This window comes from Amaranthus tricolor, chromosome 4, assembly GCF_026212465.1.
Source record: "Amaranthus tricolor cultivar Red isolate AtriRed21 chromosome 4, ASM2621246v1, whole genome shotgun sequence".
In the NCBI taxonomy this organism is placed as follows: Eukaryota; Viridiplantae; Streptophyta; class Magnoliopsida; order Caryophyllales; family Amaranthaceae; genus Amaranthus; species Amaranthus tricolor.
In genome coordinates, this window is record NC_080050.1 from 2,070,105 (window position 1) to 2,091,169 (window position 21,065).

At 33.6% G+C, this 21,065-nt stretch overlaps 1 protein-coding gene across 1 annotated transcript; it reads left to right on the forward strand.

Moving 5' to 3' along the window:
* Window positions 1-16,839: 16,839 nt before the first annotated feature.
* Window positions 16,840-19,704, forward strand: LOC130809629 (cytochrome P450 703A2). Its single transcript, XM_057675365.1, has 2 exons — window positions 16,840-18,141; window positions 18,993-19,704. Exons 1-2 carry the CDS (start codon window positions 17,221-17,223, stop codon window positions 19,629-19,631), a joined length of 1,560 nt encoding a protein of 519 aa, XP_057531348.1. The 5' UTR covers window positions 16,840-17,220; the 3' UTR covers window positions 19,632-19,704.
* Window positions 19,705-21,065: the final 1,361 nt, after the last annotated feature.

Genomic DNA, 21,065 nt, shown 5'->3' on the forward strand with positions numbered 1-21,065 from the left:
TGCGCCATCGTGACCACCACCAACAGCCGGCCACGTTGTTACAGTTATGGGTTATGTGTTGATTTTGTATTAGTTTCTTTAAATCTTAGTATGGGTAGTAATTAAATATGTTATCTTTGAACACGAAATGACTAGGGTTTGGATTTAGAAATGAAATTACAAATGATGTGCGTTTATGCTATAATTTGATGGTCTGATGATTCATTAAATAACCTTAAAAGTTGTTTGAAACTTAGTTGATTGATTTTTGTTGTGATAATTAGTAATAGTGATGATTGTAGTTGACTATGGAAGTGATTTTGGTTGTTAAATTGGGGATAATAGTTGCTAGTTGTTATGGTTTGATTGTTGTGAATTACAAGTATTCTTATTAGGTTGTTATTGAAGTCATAATGCATAATCTTAGTAAGGCCATGAGAATAATATCAACTTATTGTAGAAGGTTGTTAAGTTGCTTATGGTGATGCTCGATTGTAGTCTCTCTAACTCTGGTGGATGTAGCGAAGAATGTCGCGATCCGACCACTTTAAGAATTGTCCTCATGTCATATTAATGTTATATTTAACCTTGTGAGACTTAAGTGTGAATCTTTGTTTTATTTTTAAGATAATGTGAATCGTTATAACTCAAAGTTAGTTGGTGTAAGAAAACAGTTGATATAATCCTTTTATTCTTTATCGATGGAAAAACTTTTATTATTGTTGAATTGACGATTATGTTTGGTGTTGACTGAGATGTGTACGTGCTAGAAGTAATTGAAAAACTTGTCGTGAATGGATGATAGTGGTTACTTTGGCTTTTAGCTGGTATGACAAAGTAGTTAAGGGAACTTATTAGTTCTATTCCTAACTTGTATAGGTTTCATAAGAGGAAAGTAGAGCTTTAGTTGGGTGATTTTTTTGTAACTTTTGGTCGTGCAGTGACGCTTGCAGGTACATACACACAGTAATTTATTGTCATATTCATCATTTCAAAGTATGATCAATATTTCATGATTATATGCATTGTATTAGAATTATAGGGTGCCAGAAAGTAAACTATGCTAGTGAATAGTCATAATAGTGTTATAGGCAAGTAGAATGAAAGCATTAGGAGACTATGAGAACATATTTCTAAATAGTAGAGAACGCACCATGGTTGTGTGTGGTATCGAAATGATTTCCTACTTACTGAGCCTTGATTATGATTAGTTGGCGTGACTCAACTGGATTATGTCCGGTTGATTTAGTAGTCCCCTAGGTGTGATCCGACGGGATCACCGTAAGGGGAGTATGAGCATGCTTTTGTCACTGGGCGCCGGATGGCCAATACCGCCCCTTGACCGAGGTGTTACCATGCGGGCCTTGCAAACCCCAATATGGTGGCCTCTTCACTGGTTTAGTACCCCAGTGTATTAGTTTTTCTCAAAGGTAGGACCCGAGAGAGTCAACTGGAGGGGGCATGAGCTCATACTTTGCCATGGACGCCGGATCGCCGATAACGCCCTTGGCCGTATCACTATGCCATGAATAGAGAAAAGATCCACTACCTTTGAATATACTTCGAGGGATTAGTATTTTGAAAGAGAAATTATGAGTAAATAGAGGTGTTTAGACAGATGAGTAGACTCGTTATTGTCATGCTATATCGTTGTCTGTAGTTTTGTTCAATGACTCTAATGTTACAAGTTCATCGATTACTGACGTGTATGTGTTTGTTGTTGTTTGTTCATGACTTCCTATGATATTCCTGCTATGACACATTTGACTATGGTCATTATGTTGAGCAGAAAGAGGATCATAGCTTGACATGACAAGTATACGAGCTTCTTTTGGCTTTGAATTGGGGGAAAGAGTGGAGTACGATCGTGGCAATTATGTACAAGTTGCCTATTGCTTGTAGCTTTTACATTACCTGTAAAGTTTTCTTTTTGGGATTGTATAATTTTTTCATATAAAGCCATGTGACTCCTTGTATGATCCATAGTTCCGCTGCATAGATTTTGGATGTATAGTAGTGAGAATACTCTTTTAGTATCCGTCAAACCGATGCATTAACACTGAAACCACGATCCTCGTTGGAATTGATGATTTGAGGAGCTGACGATGATTCATTCCGTGTGATATATTTTTGAAAGGCATTAAAGGCGTCAGACTAATTTAGTTATGTTATTCATTTATATATCCTTGTCACATCCTTAGTTTTTAACCGAGATGCTGCCGAAATTTTCACTCACTCACCTTTTTAATTAATCTTTAGTGTTTATTTAAATTATTTTCCCTTTTCTTTTTATGTAACACCCGAATTTCCTCCTTTCTTTCACGATTTTTGGTTTCGTAAGGGGTTGGAAATTCAGGAGTGTTACATAAGTGGTTATGTTAATTATTTAAATCTAGGATTTAGTATGATAAATTAAATTAAGTCGTTCTTTTTATGTGAAAAGGGTCCAAAACATTCATATGCTATTCGACCACTATCATATAATAAAAAAAAGAGTTTGATTCACTATTTTAAATTATTACAACTATTTTTGTGATAATAATAAGATAACAATTTAAAAAGATATTTTTGAGAAATTTTTATAAGTTATTAAATATTGAAGTGCTTTTCTTGAATACATGAGATTTCATAATAAAAATAACTTTTAATCACTATTTAGTATAAAATATTTTATTTGCTAACTATTTGACCAAAATTTATGTAAAATGATGTAAAAGTATTTTAAGTAAACTTGCCGCTCAAACTATGTGTGATATATTGATTTTGTGAAATTACAAGTTTTACTTGTTTTATAATTAGAAATATTGACTTTTGTGAAAATCATAAGTTTGACTTGATTTTTAAACTAGAAATTATAAGTTTTATTTGTTTTACAATTAAAATGTTGATTTTTGCAAACCTAATAAGTTTACTTATTTTTTTAAACTTGAAATATTGATTTTTGGTGAACTTGTAGAACTTTGGAAACTTATCCAAATGATGCAATTAACTTGAATTTTAATTAGAATATTTGATTTTTTTGAAGAGAATAAAGTTTTATTTATGTAATGTTGAAAATGTTGATTTTGGGAACTTATTTAAAGAGAAATAGATTTTAGTAGCTGTTTGTGAAAAATATTAATTTGGAAACTATAGATAGAATATTAAGTTATTAGTGTGAATTTAGCGAGCTATTAAAAATAAAGTTATAAATAAAATTTAATGTGTAAAAATTTAATAATGAATGTATAAACACATAAAGGTTAATTTTACGTTATGATTTAGAATTTTATTAAATAAAAGAAGTTATCACCTAAGTTGATCAAAGTCAAAGTCAATGTCAAATTGTAGTAATAAAAATGTGATGTACTTGTGTGAATGAATATTGATTGAATGACCCTTATAGTAAGGTAATGTTGAACCATGAACCGACATGTAAAATTCCGGCGCTCGTGTTGGCCGGCACGTAAAATGTGGTGTAAGACAGGGAGTTAGCTACCTATCCTGTAGAGCTCGAGCATATATTGTATTGGAGGAGTGACGACTCCCACCACAGTTAGGGTTTAGGATTACAATCCTCACCTAACCAGACCATTACATATATCAGGTGTCATATTGATGTGCTTGTTGATCAGTGATAAACTTGATTAGTGTTGATGCTATGATGCATGGTACGGTTATGAGTATTAACCAAATGAACTTACTTAAGTATTAAGATTACCGAATTGTAAAAGTGGCAGTAGCGTACTTCTGTCAGTATTAAGAATGGTATCTTAATGACTTAAAAGTATGGAACAGAAAAAGAATATGATAAAAGTATACGGTGATGTCAATTAATTATAAGTTCGTACTTAAATTATTATTTTTTAAATGTAGCGTATAATTTTCGTATTTTGAGCTGGATAGGAAGTTATGCTCAGTGTTAAGCGCTGACCGATTCAATCGGCTGTCATCCGTATCATGGATGGCAGCATTTTGCAGGATTTAGTTTAGGTTCCGATCCAGGCCGTAGCAATTACTATTTATCGAGAACTTAGCAGTTTTTTGTATCTTTATTGATGACTTGTTGATGATGTATTTTTTTCCATTTTTAGCAAAAAATATTTCTTATCAGATGTAATATTTACTTTTGTTTTAAACAATTTCAGTTTTTATGATTTAAAGTTTTTAACAGTTCGGCATTTTGACACTTCCGCAATATTCTTGTATTAAACATTATTATTAAATGTTAATTATGTATTGATATTGTCGCTCCTGTTACACACCCGGTGCCCATGGCAAAGTATGAGTTCATACCCCCTCCAGCTGACCTTCTCGGGTGCTACCTTCGGGAAAAAAAACTAACACACTAGGGTACCAATCCAGTGAAGAGGCCACTATATTGGGGTTTGCAAGGCCCGCATGGTAACACCTCGGTCAAGGGGCGGTATCGGATCTCACGTAAGGGACTACTAAATCAACCGAACATAATACAGTTGAGTCACGCTAACTAATCATAATCAAGGCTCAACAACTAGGGAATCACTTCGATACCATACACAACCATAGTGCGTTCTCTAATATTTAGAAATTTATTCTCATAGTCTCCTAATGCTTTCATTCTACTTACCTATATCACTATTATGACTATTTGATAGCATAGTTTACTTTCTCCCGCTCTATAATTCTAATACGATGCATCATGCATATAATCATGAAATATTGATAATACCTTGAAACGATGAATATGCACTAGTGGAAAAATACGTATTTGCTGCGATTTTTGTATATACGCAACAATAAATAGGAAAAAGAATTAAAGAAAAAAAAACAATTAATTGCTGCGGTTTTAAGATGTGACCGCAGCAACTACTCAGTAGCATAATTAATTGCTGCGGTTATGCTATGGCCCGCAGCAAATATGTGCATATTAAACTAAAAAAAATAAAAATAAAATATAAGCATTATTTGTTGCGGTTATTGAATGACCGCAGCAAATAAGTATTAAAAAAAAAGTGAAAAAAAATTTAAAGGCTGACAGACCCAACTCCGCGGCTCGCCTAAATCTCCGCGGCACGCGGAGTGTCTCCTGACTTAGCAAATATATATATATATATATATATATATATATATATATATATATATATATATATATATATATATATATATATATATATATATATATATATATATATATATATATATATATATATATATATATATATATATATATATATATATATATATATATATATATATATATATATATATATTATTTGCTGCGGTTTTTTAAGAAGCCCGAAGCAAATAGTTTGTTCAAAAAATATAAAAAACGCGTTTTGACGTTCAATTGCTTAAAACCCTAAAATAACTTTCTTCAAACACCCACGACGACGACTGTCTTCTTCTTCAAGCTCTTCAATTTCAGAAAATTTCTTCAAAAACCCACGAAAAATCTCTTCAAGTTCTTCAAGTTTTTCAAATCATACGACTCTACTGTGTTTTCTCTTCATTTTGTTCATCATCTTTCAAACCCAACGAATTTTTTTAAGTTCTTGAAGTTCCTGTGTTGTAGAAATTTGTTGCTTCAATAATCACCCATTGCACGAATTTCCTTCTCCATCTTTGTTTAAGTTCTTCAACCCACCATTGTTGTTTTTCCTTCAAAAGCCACGAAATTAGGGGTAGTCTTGTTCTTTTTCAAGTCATTGTGTTTTAATAAGGGTTTAGTTTTTTTTATACTAATTTTGATTTTATTTTTCATTGTAGGTTACATAATCTTATTGTAGAAACAAAATTATCATATCTCATTACCAAGGTATGCATTTTATATTTGAATGTGAATAATTTACTTATGTATTTACTTGAATATTTGAATGTGAATAATTTTAATTAATTAGGATTTTTAGGGTAGATTGAATGTGAATAATTTAATTATGTATATATGTAGTTGTATATTTGAATGTGAATAATTACTTATGTATGTGGTATCAATGGTTCAATGGGTAGTAGTTCTTGTAAACGACATCATGTAAGATTATAATCATGTAATTTAATTATATTTGCTGGTATTAAACCTGCTTTGCTTTATTATCTGTGTGAAGTAGAAATTTGGAAGTAGGATAGTGGCTTTTGCTTATTGAAAATCGGCTAAGAAACTGAAGAGATATAAAGAACCTCAGAATGAAATGAGATTTATATACATTACTTATAAAATACAAGAAGATATCTTTTAGCTAATGAACAGTTCTTTTAGCTTCAATCAGGTTCAAAAGGTTTGTTGCTTTTGTGTCATTATTTTTATGTTTATAAAGATTTAAGATTGAACGCAATGTTTGTGAATGATCAAGTTCCTTGGTGATTGATTGTTGATAATGTATTATTCATTTCCTATTTTTAGGATTAAGTTGGTATTCTAATGTACTTCTACGATGTTAATTAATTATGTTTTTGGATGAGTTTAATGCTTATTTGTGTTTCGTTGGATTTGCAGATTGATAGTTTGCCATGTCGATGTTTATTCAAAGACAAAAGTTCTCAACTCGAATCCACTATTCACTTTTGCAAGCTGCTTTCTATATGAAACATGTAGGATTGAATCTCAATAACCGAGAGCTTTTGATGTGTGACACTCTTTTTGGAGTCAAGTATTCATTATTTTTATGACTAGAGTAAGTTTAAAAGTAATTGTGTCAAGTTTAAAAGCACCTTTTGATTTATTAGGACTTTAATTTGTATATGTACATATTATTATATTATATATACGATCGAGAGTTTACAAAGAGATTATTAGTGATTATTGAGTTAATTGGTGATTATCATTGGATTAATCATTGTTTATTACATTGTACATTATTGGATTATTTAATATTATTAAACGAAAAAAGAAAAAAAAAAGTGAAGAATAAATTTGAAGGCAGACAAACCAACCTCCGTGCCTCGCCCAAATCTCCGCGGCACGCGGAGAGCCTTCTGACCCAGCAAAAAAAAAATTAACTATTTGCTGCGGTTTTGAGGCTGACCGCAGCAAATACTCCTCTTTATTTGCTGCAATTATGGGATGACCGCAGCAAATGATGACCTTTTTTGCTGCGGTTTTTAACCGCAGCATTTAAAATAGGTCATTTCCTGCTATCACTATTGCTTGGGGCCAAAACCGCAGCAAATAATGGCCAAAAAAACCGCAGCAAATGAGGTTTTTTCCACTAGTGATGAAAATTAATTACTGTGTATACGTACCTATAAGCGTTACTGCACAACCAAAAGTTCCAAATGTCACCAAACTAAGGGTCTACTTTCCTCTTATAAACTAGGAACCTATACAAGTTAACTAATAAGTTCCCTTAACTAATTTGTTTTGTCATACCAACTAAATGCCCAAGTAACCACTATCATCTGCTCGAGATAAGTTTCTAATTGCTCTAGCACACACACACATCTTATTTACACCAATCATTATGATAACTCAAGAACAACATACGTCTTTTCCATCAATTTAAGAATAAAAGGATTATGTGAATCGTTCCACTTGAATCTTACGGTGTTAATATAGTGCTAATATGACGATAATGACAAATCTCAAAGTTACCTCATCGCAATATCATTTATTATTTTTTCCAAAGCTAGAAAAACTACAATCAAACATCACAAGAAGTAACTTTAGCAACCATCGACGATAAGTTGACATTATGTTCTTGGCTTTACTAAGATTGTGCATTTATAACTTCAATGACGACCTACTAAGAGCATTTATAATTCACAACAATTAAGTCACAACAATTAGCAACTATTACTCCCAATTAACAACCAAACCATTTTTATAGTCAACTATAATAAAAATCCTTACTAACTAAATATATCATAATCACAACTAACACAACTAAACCCTAAAACAACTTATGAAATTATCAAATCAATCATCGCACCATCAACATATAACATAAGAGCATACATTATTAAAATTTCATCCCTGAATTAAACCCTAATCAATTCATTGTTCAAAGATAACATCTTTAATTACTACCCATACTAAGATTCAAAGAAACTAATACACAATCAACACACAACCCATAATTTCTAATCACACTTCAAACTCTAAATCATAAATATATTTCATTCATCAATCAAACTCTTATCCACTAAAAGATTCAATAAAAATAACACAAAATCAACATCACACTCATAAACTTTATAAAGCTTTTAATTGAAAACAAGAAGAATCAAATGGAAGAAGAGGAGGTGTCTTACAAAGGTAAAACTAGCAAAAGGTGAAGGGGTAAGTAAAGGTTGTGGTGGTGGTGACTCACGTGTGTGATGGTGGAGGGAGGACAGCCTGGTTGCACCGACTGTTGGTGGTGGAGGAGGCCTAGGTGCGCCTGCTGCTGCTAAGGGGAGAAGAGACACGGCCTCCTGTTGTGTCTGGGTCGTTGCTTGCTGCTCGTAGGAGGAGAGAGACACGACTGCTGGTGGTTGCTCGTGGACTGCAGCTGCTGGTTTCTGGTGCCGTGAGGGAGGGGAGTGAGATAAGAGGGAAGAGAGGGATGGGAGCCGTGGATTTTGAATGAGGGAGTAAGGGTATCTCACATGAACCCTAATGCATCCCTTTTTGTTTTATTTTATTTACTTATTTATTTATCTAGATTCATTTTCTTGCGAGGCTCAACTAAGAGACTCACCTTCATGTGCTCACGCATTATAATAAAAGAAAATCATTTTGATTCAAACCTCTTTATTTTATAAATCGTAACTATATTTTTAATATATATATATATATATATATATATATATATATATATATATATATATATATATATATATATATATATATATACACACACACATTAACATTTAAATTCGTATATGAAAGAAATTTATTAAAACTAATTCAAAAATAATTTAATATAATTGTAAAATCTTTAAAATTTATTAAAATATTAAATAATTATGTCATTAAAATCTCGGGGTGTTACAGACTACCCCCTTAAAAAAGTTTCATCCCCAAAACTAGAGTAACCAAGGTACTAATTGTGAAAATTTGTATTTCTAATAACTCAAGAAGGTTTTCTAACCATTTTAAGCCTAAGAATTGGCTCAAAGATCTTGACTTTATTGACACTTTTAAAAAAAAGGATACTCAATCTATCAAAATAGTCATACATATACTATTTTGAGTATTTACGATCACATAAAGTGACTCGAACAACCGAGCAAAGGATGAAGTTATGACACCAATTAACTCAAGTAACCCCTCATAAGCATGTAAATATCACACAATTAACCCAAACAACCAATCAAAATCATGTAAATATGTAATAAGTTGATATCATAGAGGAGAAAATATGTGAAAACGCGCCTTAAAAACTTAGTTACGACCCTGTAACTCACTAACCTCGGGAAAAAGGTGTGGGTATTTCTCACGCAAGGAATCCTCAGTTTCCCACGTTGCCTCATATGTGCGCTGGTTAAACCATAGAACTTTCACCATCTTTATATTTTTTCTCCTCGTACTACGCACCTTAAAATCTAAGATCTTGATAGGCTTCTCTTCATAAGATAAATTCTCATCGAGGTCTAAGGGCGCGGGATCTAGCACATGCAATTTATCGGGGACATATCGCTTCAACTGCGAATATGAAACACATCATGGGCCTTACCCAACTCATTGGGTAATGTTAGTCTATAAGCGACCTTTCCTACCTTCTCTGTGACCTCATAAGGTCCTATAAACTTTGAACTCAACTTGCCCTTTTTACCAAACCTCATGACTCCCTTCATCGGTGAAACTCTCAATATCACATAATCCCCTACAGTGAACTCATCAGGTCTCCTCTTAAGATCTGCGTAGAACTTTTGTCGATCCTGGGCCTGTAACACCCCGGCCCCTCGGACCGCTGGTGACTACTCTTGGAGACTGTAGACTAGCCCAACAAACCAACACAAGTCTTTCCAGCGCACTTTGGCCTCACTCGTGCACACCCGGGAAAACTTCTCAGGAGGTCACCCATCCTAAGATTGCTCTCCATAAAGCACGCTTAACTGTGGAGTTCTTAGCAAATGGGCTCCCTAGAAAAGAAGATGCACCTTGTTGATATGAGTAGTCTATCAATCCTTTTTCAAGCTAAATCTGGGGTATTACAGGGCCACCTTAAGCTTTTCACGAATTATTTTCACTTGATCAGTCATCTTTTCTAACATAACAGGACTTAGAGTGACAGATTCGCTGAAATCATCCCAACATATCGGACTACGACATCGTCGACCATACAAAGCCTCAAAAGGTGCCATTTGAATGCTTTCCTGGTAACTATTTCTGTATGAGAATTCCACCATGTCTAGGCACTCATCCCAAGATCCTTGCCTATCCAAAGCTACAACTCGCAATATATCTTCAAGTGTCCTATTCGTGCGTTCAGTTTGCTCATCAGTAGCCATGTGAAAAGATGTGCTCCTAAAAAGTTCTGTACCCAAAGCTCTCTGAAATGCTTCCCGAAATTTTGACACGTATCTAGTATCACGATCAGACACTATAGATCTAAGAACACCATGATATCGCACAACATTCTTAAGGTAAGCTCGAGCCAACTGATCCATATCCCAGTGATTATTCATTAGAATAAACCAAGCACTCTTGGTGAGTCTATCCACGATCACCCATAACATATCATTTCCCGACCTAGTCCTCGGTAAACCCAAAACAAAGTCCATGGATATGTCATCCCATTTCCATATAGGAATATCCAAAGGTTATAGTAAACCTGTAGGCCTCGAATACACCAAGATATCATCAATGAAGACTACGACGAACTTATCAAGACATGCACTAAATACCCGATTCATCAAACACATGAAAGCTATTGGTGCATTTATCAACCCAAATGGCATCACTGTAAACTCAAAAATCCCGTAACGAGTCCTAAAGGCTGTCTTCGATACATCTCTCTCTGCAATTCTCAACTGATGATAGCCAGACCTCAAGTCAATCTTGCAAAACATTCCAGCTTCCTTAAGTTGGTTAAATAGATCATCAATTCTTGGTAGAGGGTATTTGTTCTTCACAGTGAACTTGTTCAACTCACGGTAATCAATGCATAGTCTCATACTCCCATCCTTCTTGCGAACAAACAACACAGGTGCCCCCCAGGGCAAAACACTCGGTCGTATGTACCCTTTCTCCAACAACTCTTCTACTTGCTTTCTCAATTCTTCCATCTTTTCTGGTGCCATCCTATAAGGCGCTCTGGATATGGTTCTCGCCCCTGGCACTAAGTCTATGGTAAATTCAAAGTCTCGAGTAAGTGGCATTCCAAGTATTTCATCTGGAAAGACATCTATAAACTCGTTTACGACAGGAACAGACTTAGGGGTCACAACCATGTCCTCTATCCTTCGAACATGACACAAGTAACATGGTAATCCCTGTTTCAGCAATCCTCTCATCCTCAAGGAAGATACCACTTTAGCCCATAACCCCGAAGTGCCCTTGCTATACTTTACCCTCTTTCTCTTAGGCCCCATAAGCCTTACTTCCTGCTTGTCGCACTCAATCTCTGCCTTGAAATGACCTAACCAATCCATCCCTAGAATAATGTCTAAGTCATTCATATCAAGCTCATAGAAGTCACTAGGAAAAACGACATCCCCTATGGTCAAAGGAACTCCTCTATATAGCCTAGTACATCGGAACAACTTCCCCGATGGAATCGCTACGACATCAGAGGTGGGTTCAGGGCTCTTTAATCCTAATCTCTCAATCTTTGATGTGCATACAAAAGAATCAGATGGTCCAGTATCAAACAATACTTTAACAGGTACAGAATTCACATGGAACATATCTGTCACCACATCCCTCGCCAACTCTGCCTCCTTGCTAATGATAGCTGTCAACCTCCCAGTAGTCGGATGAGCTACAGCCGTACTGGCTCCTCCATTGCCATTTCCGGTGCTGTTCCCATTAAATCCTCCAGACTTGAAGCTACTTTGAGGAGTGCGGTTTCTATTCCAATTCCTCTGATGGTTTTGATTCCTACCACTATGATCGTTCTCGTTCTTGTTATTTCCAAAATGTCCCGGGCTGAAGTTTTGTGGACCACTTTGTTGTTGAGTTGGATGTCCATGCTTCGTAAAACACTTATACTCTTTGTGTCCCAGCTTGCCACAGTATTTGCATTCCACCAGATTTACATTGCATTCTTTCCCTGGGTGATTGTTGGGACACTTGGCGCAGAAGAAGACTCTCTCCTTGCCATGGTGATCCTTGATCACCTTCTGATCATTGGCACCTCCCAGCTAAGGCTTTTAATTTCTCCCATTCCCGAGATGTTGGTCATTGAAGCTCTGATGTCTCTTGTTGTTATGGAAGCTGTTTTGTTGAATAAAGCTCTTCTTCCTTATCTCCCCACTGGTGGCTGCCATATTACTCATCTCAGGCCTTTTTCCTTTGTCCATCTTAATCAAGTTCCCAACTTGTGCAGCTCATTGGTACATAGCATCCAAAGTGGTTTATCTGTCGCTATCGATGTGAACTTGCACCTTATTCACTAATCCCAACTCGAATCTTTGCATCTTTTTTTCTTTTGTGGGGACGTCATCTGGGTAGTATTTGACATATTCCATGAATTTCTTGTAGTATTCATCCATGGACATCTCGCCCATCTCAAGCCTAGCAAATTCATTGGACTTTTTGAAATAGCCCTAAAGTTAGCTGCTTAATTAATTGTAATTAATTTAAGTGTAAAAGGATTATAAATCTTAAGCATATTATTTTATTTGGACTGAATAAATTATTTTATTACCTTGGGTATTAGTCGTTTTAAATTTGGGTACAAAGTGAGTTATATGATGAAAATTGGGTAAACGAAATTATGATAGTTAACACCTCGCATTTGTGAGATGAGTGAGTATTTGAAGTTTTGTGGTTTTGTGCCACATCAAAAGCATGACAATGCATTTTTTCCCTTTCTCTTAAGAAACTTTACTATAAAACTCATTTCTTTACTTCCCTTGATCATCAACTTCATTCTTATACCCATAATACATGAACATTATTATGAGATTAGAATTCATGTGAGATAATGATTTCTATCAATTAAGTTTGATTATTGAATTGGAAGTTCAAATTGGAAAAGTATGAGTGAAGTTAGGGTCCATCATATTGAATTGGAATATTTTTGATTTGAAAATGCAGTACATAAACTGAACATTCTGATTTAGCAATTTTCGGAACAGTTATGTTTATTTTTAGGTTCTGGTGTCTTCATAAGAAATGTAGAGCTCTGAGTCGTGGTCACGTGGGCATTGAATCACCCCAAAATGAGTTTGTATGAGAGAGGTATGTCCAAAATACTAACAGGGTGTCCTGAAAATCCGAAAATAGCATTTCGAATTTACTTGTTCATAATTAAAGATAGGGTTCAAATTGAGTACTCCTTTTATCAAGTGTTTAAGGTTATTGTTTATCCTCCAATTGGGTTTTATTGATTGGTATTTTTGAGTTTTGTGTTCTTAGTTTATTAATATGAGTATTGGCTCAAGTATCAAATTTGGGAACATAAGTATCAATTAGGTATTTGATTAGAAGATATTACTTGGGTATGATATAAGTTGCGTATTTGGGATTTAAGATTGGTGTAAAATTAGTTAAACTCCATCGATAGTAACTCAAGCTCTTACATGATGGTTGATGATGAGTTAATTGATACTTTAATTATTGATTGTTATTCACGGCATAGAGAGGTAATCCTACAAACACTATTATCTTTTAAATTTAATTTAAGTATTTCAAAGTTTAAGTTATGGTTTATAAGGTGTAGTATTACTGCTATTGATATTTGAGCAAAATCGTATCATTTTTGGTGTTCGAAACTTTGAATTTTAACTTTGTTTTGACCTTGCTTCTAGTTCTTGTTCAAAATTATGTTTTGTATGTTCACAATTTTATAGATATGAGCTTTTCAATATTGTACTATGAAAATGAGTTATGATTATTGATTTTAAAGAAAATCAAGAGACTTATTGATTTGTTTTATATTAAAATGTTCGACATTGAAAAATGTCCGTTTTTGGAAATTGGCAACGAATATTTATATCTGGATTATTATGAAATCCTGTAGCTTGATAATAGGTAATGGTTATTCGGATCGGTCTCGAGCCCCGATCCCGTTTTATTCTTGCAAGAATCGTATTTTCGGTGATGACGGTCATCCGTGTTCTCAGGTTTTAGATCAAGCCTACTTCCTGATGGTCCATATATTCCCACATTTTTAAGTGTTGTTATATCATTGTTTTAATATGAAATTTGAATAAATACGTTTGCTATATAAAGTTTTGTTTATGTCACAAATGAAATCATATGTTTCATTTGTCCTATTGTTTCGCTATTAACTTGTAAAGTTATAGCCATATTTTGATTCACTATGAACCAAAGGTTCTTAGTCGTATTTGATAAATTAATGTTTAATAAGGAGATACTAAATGAGCAAAAGCTTAAATTGGAGACATTTGTTAATGACTTGTATATAGATGTAATAGTTGGTTGGATTACTCAACAATTCAATTGTTGACAGTCTTTGATGGGGCCTATCCCTTTCAGGGGATAGATCCATTTCCGGGTTATCTCTACTGTGGAAACGATGCATACTAGTATTATGTGTTACGTACGAGGCGACGACTTCTTTTTGAAATTCATAATGTAAATTAGATATTTGCAAATTAAATTGAAATAATTTTATAATGTTTTGAAAATAGTATTCACTTAATTATGTAAAAAGTTTTTATATACTCTGATATTGGTTTGCTGTGGCTATTAACCACAGATCGGATTCAACCCAGACTTCTATAAGTCTTTCGCTGTGCCATGTAGACGGTATTATTACATTGTTCACGCTGGTTTGGGCTGTTTCACTTTTGCTTCCTGATATGCGGTGGGTAAAACTTTTCTCGAATCAGTGTCTTGAATTCTTTCTAATTCAGCGGATTATCGGGATTACTCATCACACTATCCCTCGCGTTTGACCACCAATAGTCTGCCTCTTCTTAAAGGTAGAATGCAGCCTGGTTTACCCTCAAGGTCTCAGGGCATTGCACCACGTTGAACAATTTGTCAAATTCTCGCAACCAACTTTTCAAAGCTGCAGGTTCCTCAGTCTCTGAGTACGTAGGAGGTTTGTTCTGAGAGATTCTCTTGCTCATGGAGGAAGTTGTCTCTGCGGTTGGCTTGGACTTTGACCTCCTTTCCTCAGCCAGTTTCATAATCAGCTCACGTAGTGCCTTGCTAGAAGAGCACTGTCTCAAACGCTTGCGGGTGTATTTTTGAAATAAAAATTATTCAATACTCACAGAAAAGTGAATTTTTGAAATAAAGATAGTGTCATGAAGATGATATGATCCATAAACGTAATGCGGGTGTATTTGAAGAGGGAGTGTGTCATGGACAAAAAATACTTGAATTCAGCATGTTTACATTGATTAAAGCTGCAACTTGCAAGGTTGCCAGTTGAGATGCCACCAATAGCGGGTAAAGTTAATTAAGAGAAAAATGGTGCTAAGTGCTATCTGCTAACTACACCCCGGCTACAATAAGTTGTTTACTCGGGTTATTAAATGGAGTTTGAATTTTTTTTTTTTTTTTTTTAAAGTTAAATTTTGGGTTTATATTTTATATAATTTTAAGTTCCTTTGGTAGTGGGGTCAAGCCGAGTTCAATTACAAAGTCGAGTAAATATCGAATATTCAATTTAAACATTTTACTTAGGAATTGACATATTTTTTTTATCATTATATAGTGTATTTTTGTCTTTATAACATTTTTATGCTAATTATTGGTGATGCGATTTCTTACAAATGGACTAGAGACATAACTCTTTAATAACCTTAACATTTAAGAAACTAGTACATAGTTTTAAGAAATGAACCATTCTCATCTCATGTGAAGTATATGCGCCAAAATCTAAGCACAACTTTGACATTTTGTTTTCAATTGAGCTAGAGCTTGTACCTTTATCCTATGGTATTAACTATGTCAATGAGTTTGCCCATAATATTATTGGGGTTTGTGGATGATCTTTTTTATTGTTTTTCTTTTGTTGTTTTTGACTTATTATTTGATTATATAAATAAAAAAATTGTTTGATGGATGACTTTTTAAATTAGCTGTAAATTGGTTTTTAAGTCAAAACTAAAAAACTATTTGGAATAGCTATTTCTATTGTCTTTTGTCTTTTTTAGATTTGTTTATCTAACAAACAACCAATAAACTAATAATTAAATTTTACCAAGCACTTTTATAATTGTTGACTTAAAAAACTAATTTATACAGCTTACTTATAAGCTAATATTCGATATATCCAAAAAATTTCCTGTTTTGTACTATTATATTCATCTTTTTGACTTTGTAAACCAACCCTCATATTCCATATAATTCTAAGTTTTTAAAAATTTTAAAAAGTTGATATTTAGTAAATATTTATTGAGACATAACTATCAGGATCCCACATGAATATGTTTTTTCATATAGATCAATGAAAGATCATAATCAAAGTTTGACACTACAGTTCATAAATTTTATTTGAGAATAACATATGAAAACAGATAGAGTATTTAATTTGATAAAACATTATTTCTAGAAAAAAATTTAACATAATTGTAAAAAAATCCATTTGCATTTAGTTTTGAATAAAAATGTTCACTAAAAAGTATCCAAAATTTCATTATTTCAAAATCTTAATGTAAAAAAAACATTAAAATGAAAAAAATTGAAACTATTTTCCACAAACCAAAACCCATAACAAAAACCAAAAAGATAATTCTAATCAACTCATTTCTAATAAATTTAAGATTACTAAGGTATAGTTCTATTATACTATTCTTTATTTTTTTAATAGCTACACTTCTCTTAAAAAACTCTCACATAAAAAAAAGTTATTAAAAAACAGAGCAAGTAATACACACAATATAATATTTTATCTTAGAATATGGGTATTATCATATTTGTTATTATTGTTTGTTAATCAATTTAGTTTTGATTAGAAATTTGTTCCAAGGCAAGCTTTATCCCAAACCATATTTAAAATAACATAAATGTTTTATTAGAGCATGATTCATGCGTTAGATCAGCCTTCTATCCACCTTTTAATATTTGGGCACACGTAACTTGTTATCTTACATCTTTCTAGGAGAAAAATTAGAATCTTCATTGAACTATCATGACCTATAACTAACTTTAAGACCAACCATTATATATGTATAAATAAATAATCATTAAAAAATAATATTACCTCTTAAAATTTGATGGATTTCATAATTTTACTAGCTTTTATATTTTTTTGTTCTTTCATTCTTGTCAAATTGTTATGCAAATGGCTTAAACTATCATTTCACACATCACGTAATCTACCCCCGGGGCCACCAAGGTGGCCTATAGTCGGAAATCTCCTCCAATTAAGCCCACTTCCTCACCGCGACTTTGCGCACTTTTGTGAGAAATATGGGCCTTTAGTCTATTTGAAGCTTGGTAATGTGGATGCTATAACCACCAATGACCCGGATATTATACGTGAAATTTTAGTCCGACAAGATGAGGTTTTTGCCTCACGTCCACGAACTTTAGCTGCGGCCCATTTAGCCTATAATAGCGGAGATGTGGCTTTGGCTCCGATGGGGCCAAAGTGGAAAAGGATGAGAAGGATTTGTATGGAGCATTTGCTCACAACTCGTCGACTTGAGCTTTTTGTGAATCATCGTGCTGAAGAGGCCCAACACTTGATCCAAGATGTATGGGCACGTTCAAAAGCAAATGAGCCCGTTAACTTGAGAGAGGTATTAGGAGCATTTTCTATGAATAATGTGACAAGGATGTTGCTAGGAAAACAATATTTTGGAGCAGAAAGTGCGGGCCCACAAGAAGCCCTAGAGTTTATGCATATAACCCATGAATTATTTTGGTTATTAGGCTTGATTTACCTAGGTGATTATTTATGGATTTGGAGATGGATTGATCCATATGGATGTGAGAAGAAAATGAGGGAAGTGGAGAAAAGGGTAGATGATTTTCATTGCAAAATACTTAATGAACATAGAAATGCAAAGAAAAGAAGAGAAGAATTAGGAGTAGATGATGGAGAAATGGATTTTGTGGATGTTTTGTTGTCTTTGTCCGGTGAAAATGGAAATAAACATATGGATGAGGTGGACATTAAAGCTTTAATTCAGGTAATTAAACATTTTCTTATCATCAAAAATATAAATATCATAAAATAATATGATTTTGAAAAAAAAAATGATAGTAATGTAACTAATATGCGATTATTTTAACTTTACTATATAAATTCTACCAAAATTCAAAGTTTGAATTATAGTCATCGTTTTGATTTTGTAGTCACCTATATATCACAAACTTTTCAACCTTTGTCCATGAACTAAAAATGCACTTACTTTGTACTTTGTGTGATTATATTAGTGTATTAACCCAAGCTGTATATTAATAAAAATAAAAGTCAATTTTATTTGGCAACAATAAAAAGAGACTACAAAATGAAAAAAAGACAAATAACATTAATAAGAGTAGAGATACTTTTGTGAGAGACTGCTTTTTAGTGAGACGACCTTAAATAAAGATTTAAAGTATTCATATTCTCATAATATGTATTAGATGAATTATTTAATGTATGTATTGCTGGGATAATTTATCCCATATTAATGAATTAATACTTTATAAGTCATTGGAGCCCTTTTTCTCATTGTCAAATGATTTTAGAATAATATCTCCTTGGCTTATGAAGTGTGTGCAGCTCAAGTTTCCTCAATGATATATATGTTTAACATGGATAATATAAAGCGTGTCTCTGGGTAAAATCATCTCAATCATCTTTCATTTAACATGAATATTTCAGCACATCAAATCAAGGAATCAACGCAATTAGAAGCTTTTAATTGGGTTAATTTTTTAACGGTATATATAAAGCGCGTTTCTTAGTGAAACCATTAGATATGCAGCAATTTGTGATAAAATAAACCAATTGAAAAGAGTTTTTAGACTAAATTCACACCTTGTTTGTAAGTAGGATATGATAGCTGCGGCAACAGATACATCAGCAGTGACAAATGAATGGGCAATGGCAGAAGTAATCAAACATCCACGTGTCCTTCTCAAAATCCAACAAGAACTTGATGTAGTAGTAGGCCCCGATAGAATGGTTACAGAATCAGATCTTCCTCACCTTAACTACCTACGCTGCGTCGTACGTGAAACTTTCCGTATGCACCCAGCTGGTCCATTCTTAATCCCACATGAATCTTTACGTCCTACAACAATCAACGGTTATGATATTCCACAAGGGACACGTGTCTTCATCAACACACATGGGTTAGGACGTAACCCTGCAGTGTGGGACAATATAGATGATTTTTATCCAGAAAGACATTGGCCGTTGGATGGAAGTAGAGTGGAGATTAGCCATGGATCTGATTTTAAGATATTACCGTTTAGTGCAGGAAAAAGAAGGTGTCCAGGGGCCCCACTTGGGGTGGTGTTTGTGTTGTTGGGATTGGCTAGACTCTTTCATGCGTATGATTGGTTGCCACCTCAAGGAATGAAACATGATGAGATTGATACCAAGGAAGTTTATGGGATGACTATGCCTAAAGCTCATCCTTTGATGGCTTTGGCTAAACCTAGGCTTCCTCACCATTTGTATCTATGATCAATCTTCTTATCATATGTTATGTACTAAAAAAAAAGAAATTGTTTCATTATATAATCAATTTTTTTTCATATATGGTAAAGAATATAATATCACAATATCCTTTCTATACTAACTTGGAGCATTAAAATGGATGAACTTGAAAAAAACGCAAATTTTATTGACTTTTTTTTATCAAGTTTAGAACATTTGAGTTGTGACAACCATTTGAACTTGAGAAATCTAGATAATATGCCTAATGAAATTCAAGGGTGGTCAAAGTTAACACTTCGTTGGAATTTTGTTGATAAAACATAAGCTAATACGGACAGTGTTGAACATTTAGTGCATAATAATTCTAAGTATATAATCACCAATTACTACAAATAGTAGTGGGACAATATGTATTAAATACAAAGTCCAAAAGGGGTTCAAAGGATAGGACAAAAGAAAAATTGAAAAACCTAGTCAACAAGAAAAGCCGACTCAGCTTTCCTGGTTTTGAGCCTAAGGTTTTGGAAAACTAATTTTGTCCAGCAGGAAAAGTCGAGTCGGCTTTTCTAGAATGGAGCAAAACCGACTCAGCTTTTTGTTCTGAGATGACCGTTGTGTCTTTACGTTTCCTTTGAGTTGATTGCATTGGATTCCTTCACTTATTCCATATCTTTTTCGATGGTATTAATTGGAGGTCATTAATGTTGATCATCAATGGGTGATTTATTGTGCCATTACCCTTTGTTATGCTTGAAGTAGTATAAATAGGGGTTTGGGAAAAGATGGAAAACACACCAATTTTCCGAATTTTCATTCTTACTCTTTTTCTTTCACTTGTGTTCTTTCAACAGAGTAATTAACTTTTGTTAGAACTTCCAAAGCTTATAATTCATCAAACACTTATTGTTAAGTGACATACCTTAAGTACTAAGGGTGTGTTGTGTTGTTTGTATCTCGTTGTGAATTTCCAAGTCAAAAACCCAAGTACCTTTGTTGGGAAAATATCACAAAAGGAAAGTGATTACACGCCTACAACAAGTATCAAATTTTCGGGTAACGGTTGTCTTTACAAAGATAATCTTCAAGTTTATTCTTAGTGTATTTTGTAAGTTTTATTTTAGCCATCAACAAAAGAAAAATACAAATTCTCATTTGTAATTTGTATTTTGCATTATTAGTTTTTGTAATAGACAGTTTTGGAGTTTGTAAATCTTGTTGAAGGTTTGGGGTTCGATTCCTATTGGGACATGTATCAGATAAGGGATTTCTTGACTGCACGCATCCTCTTTACTCTTTTCTGAAGGGAAACATGTATGATTTATCTGCATCTTACCTTTTTAAGAAAAATAATATAAAGGAAACTTTAAGAAATTAACAATGTTATCCTATTGATTGATTGAATGACATAGGCACATAGCCTATTTATGTATATATCAACTTAGTCGAGCACCTTTTAATTTC

Coding starts and splice junctions, on each gene's coding strand:
- LOC130809629 (XM_057675365.1), top strand. CDS start 17,221: ATGGATTTCATAATTTTACTAGCTTTTATATTTTTTTGTTCTTTCATT. Junction 18,142..18,992: donor ACATTAAAGCTTTAATTCAG/GTAATTAAACAT, acceptor GTTTGTAAGTAG/GATATGATAGCTGCGGCAAC.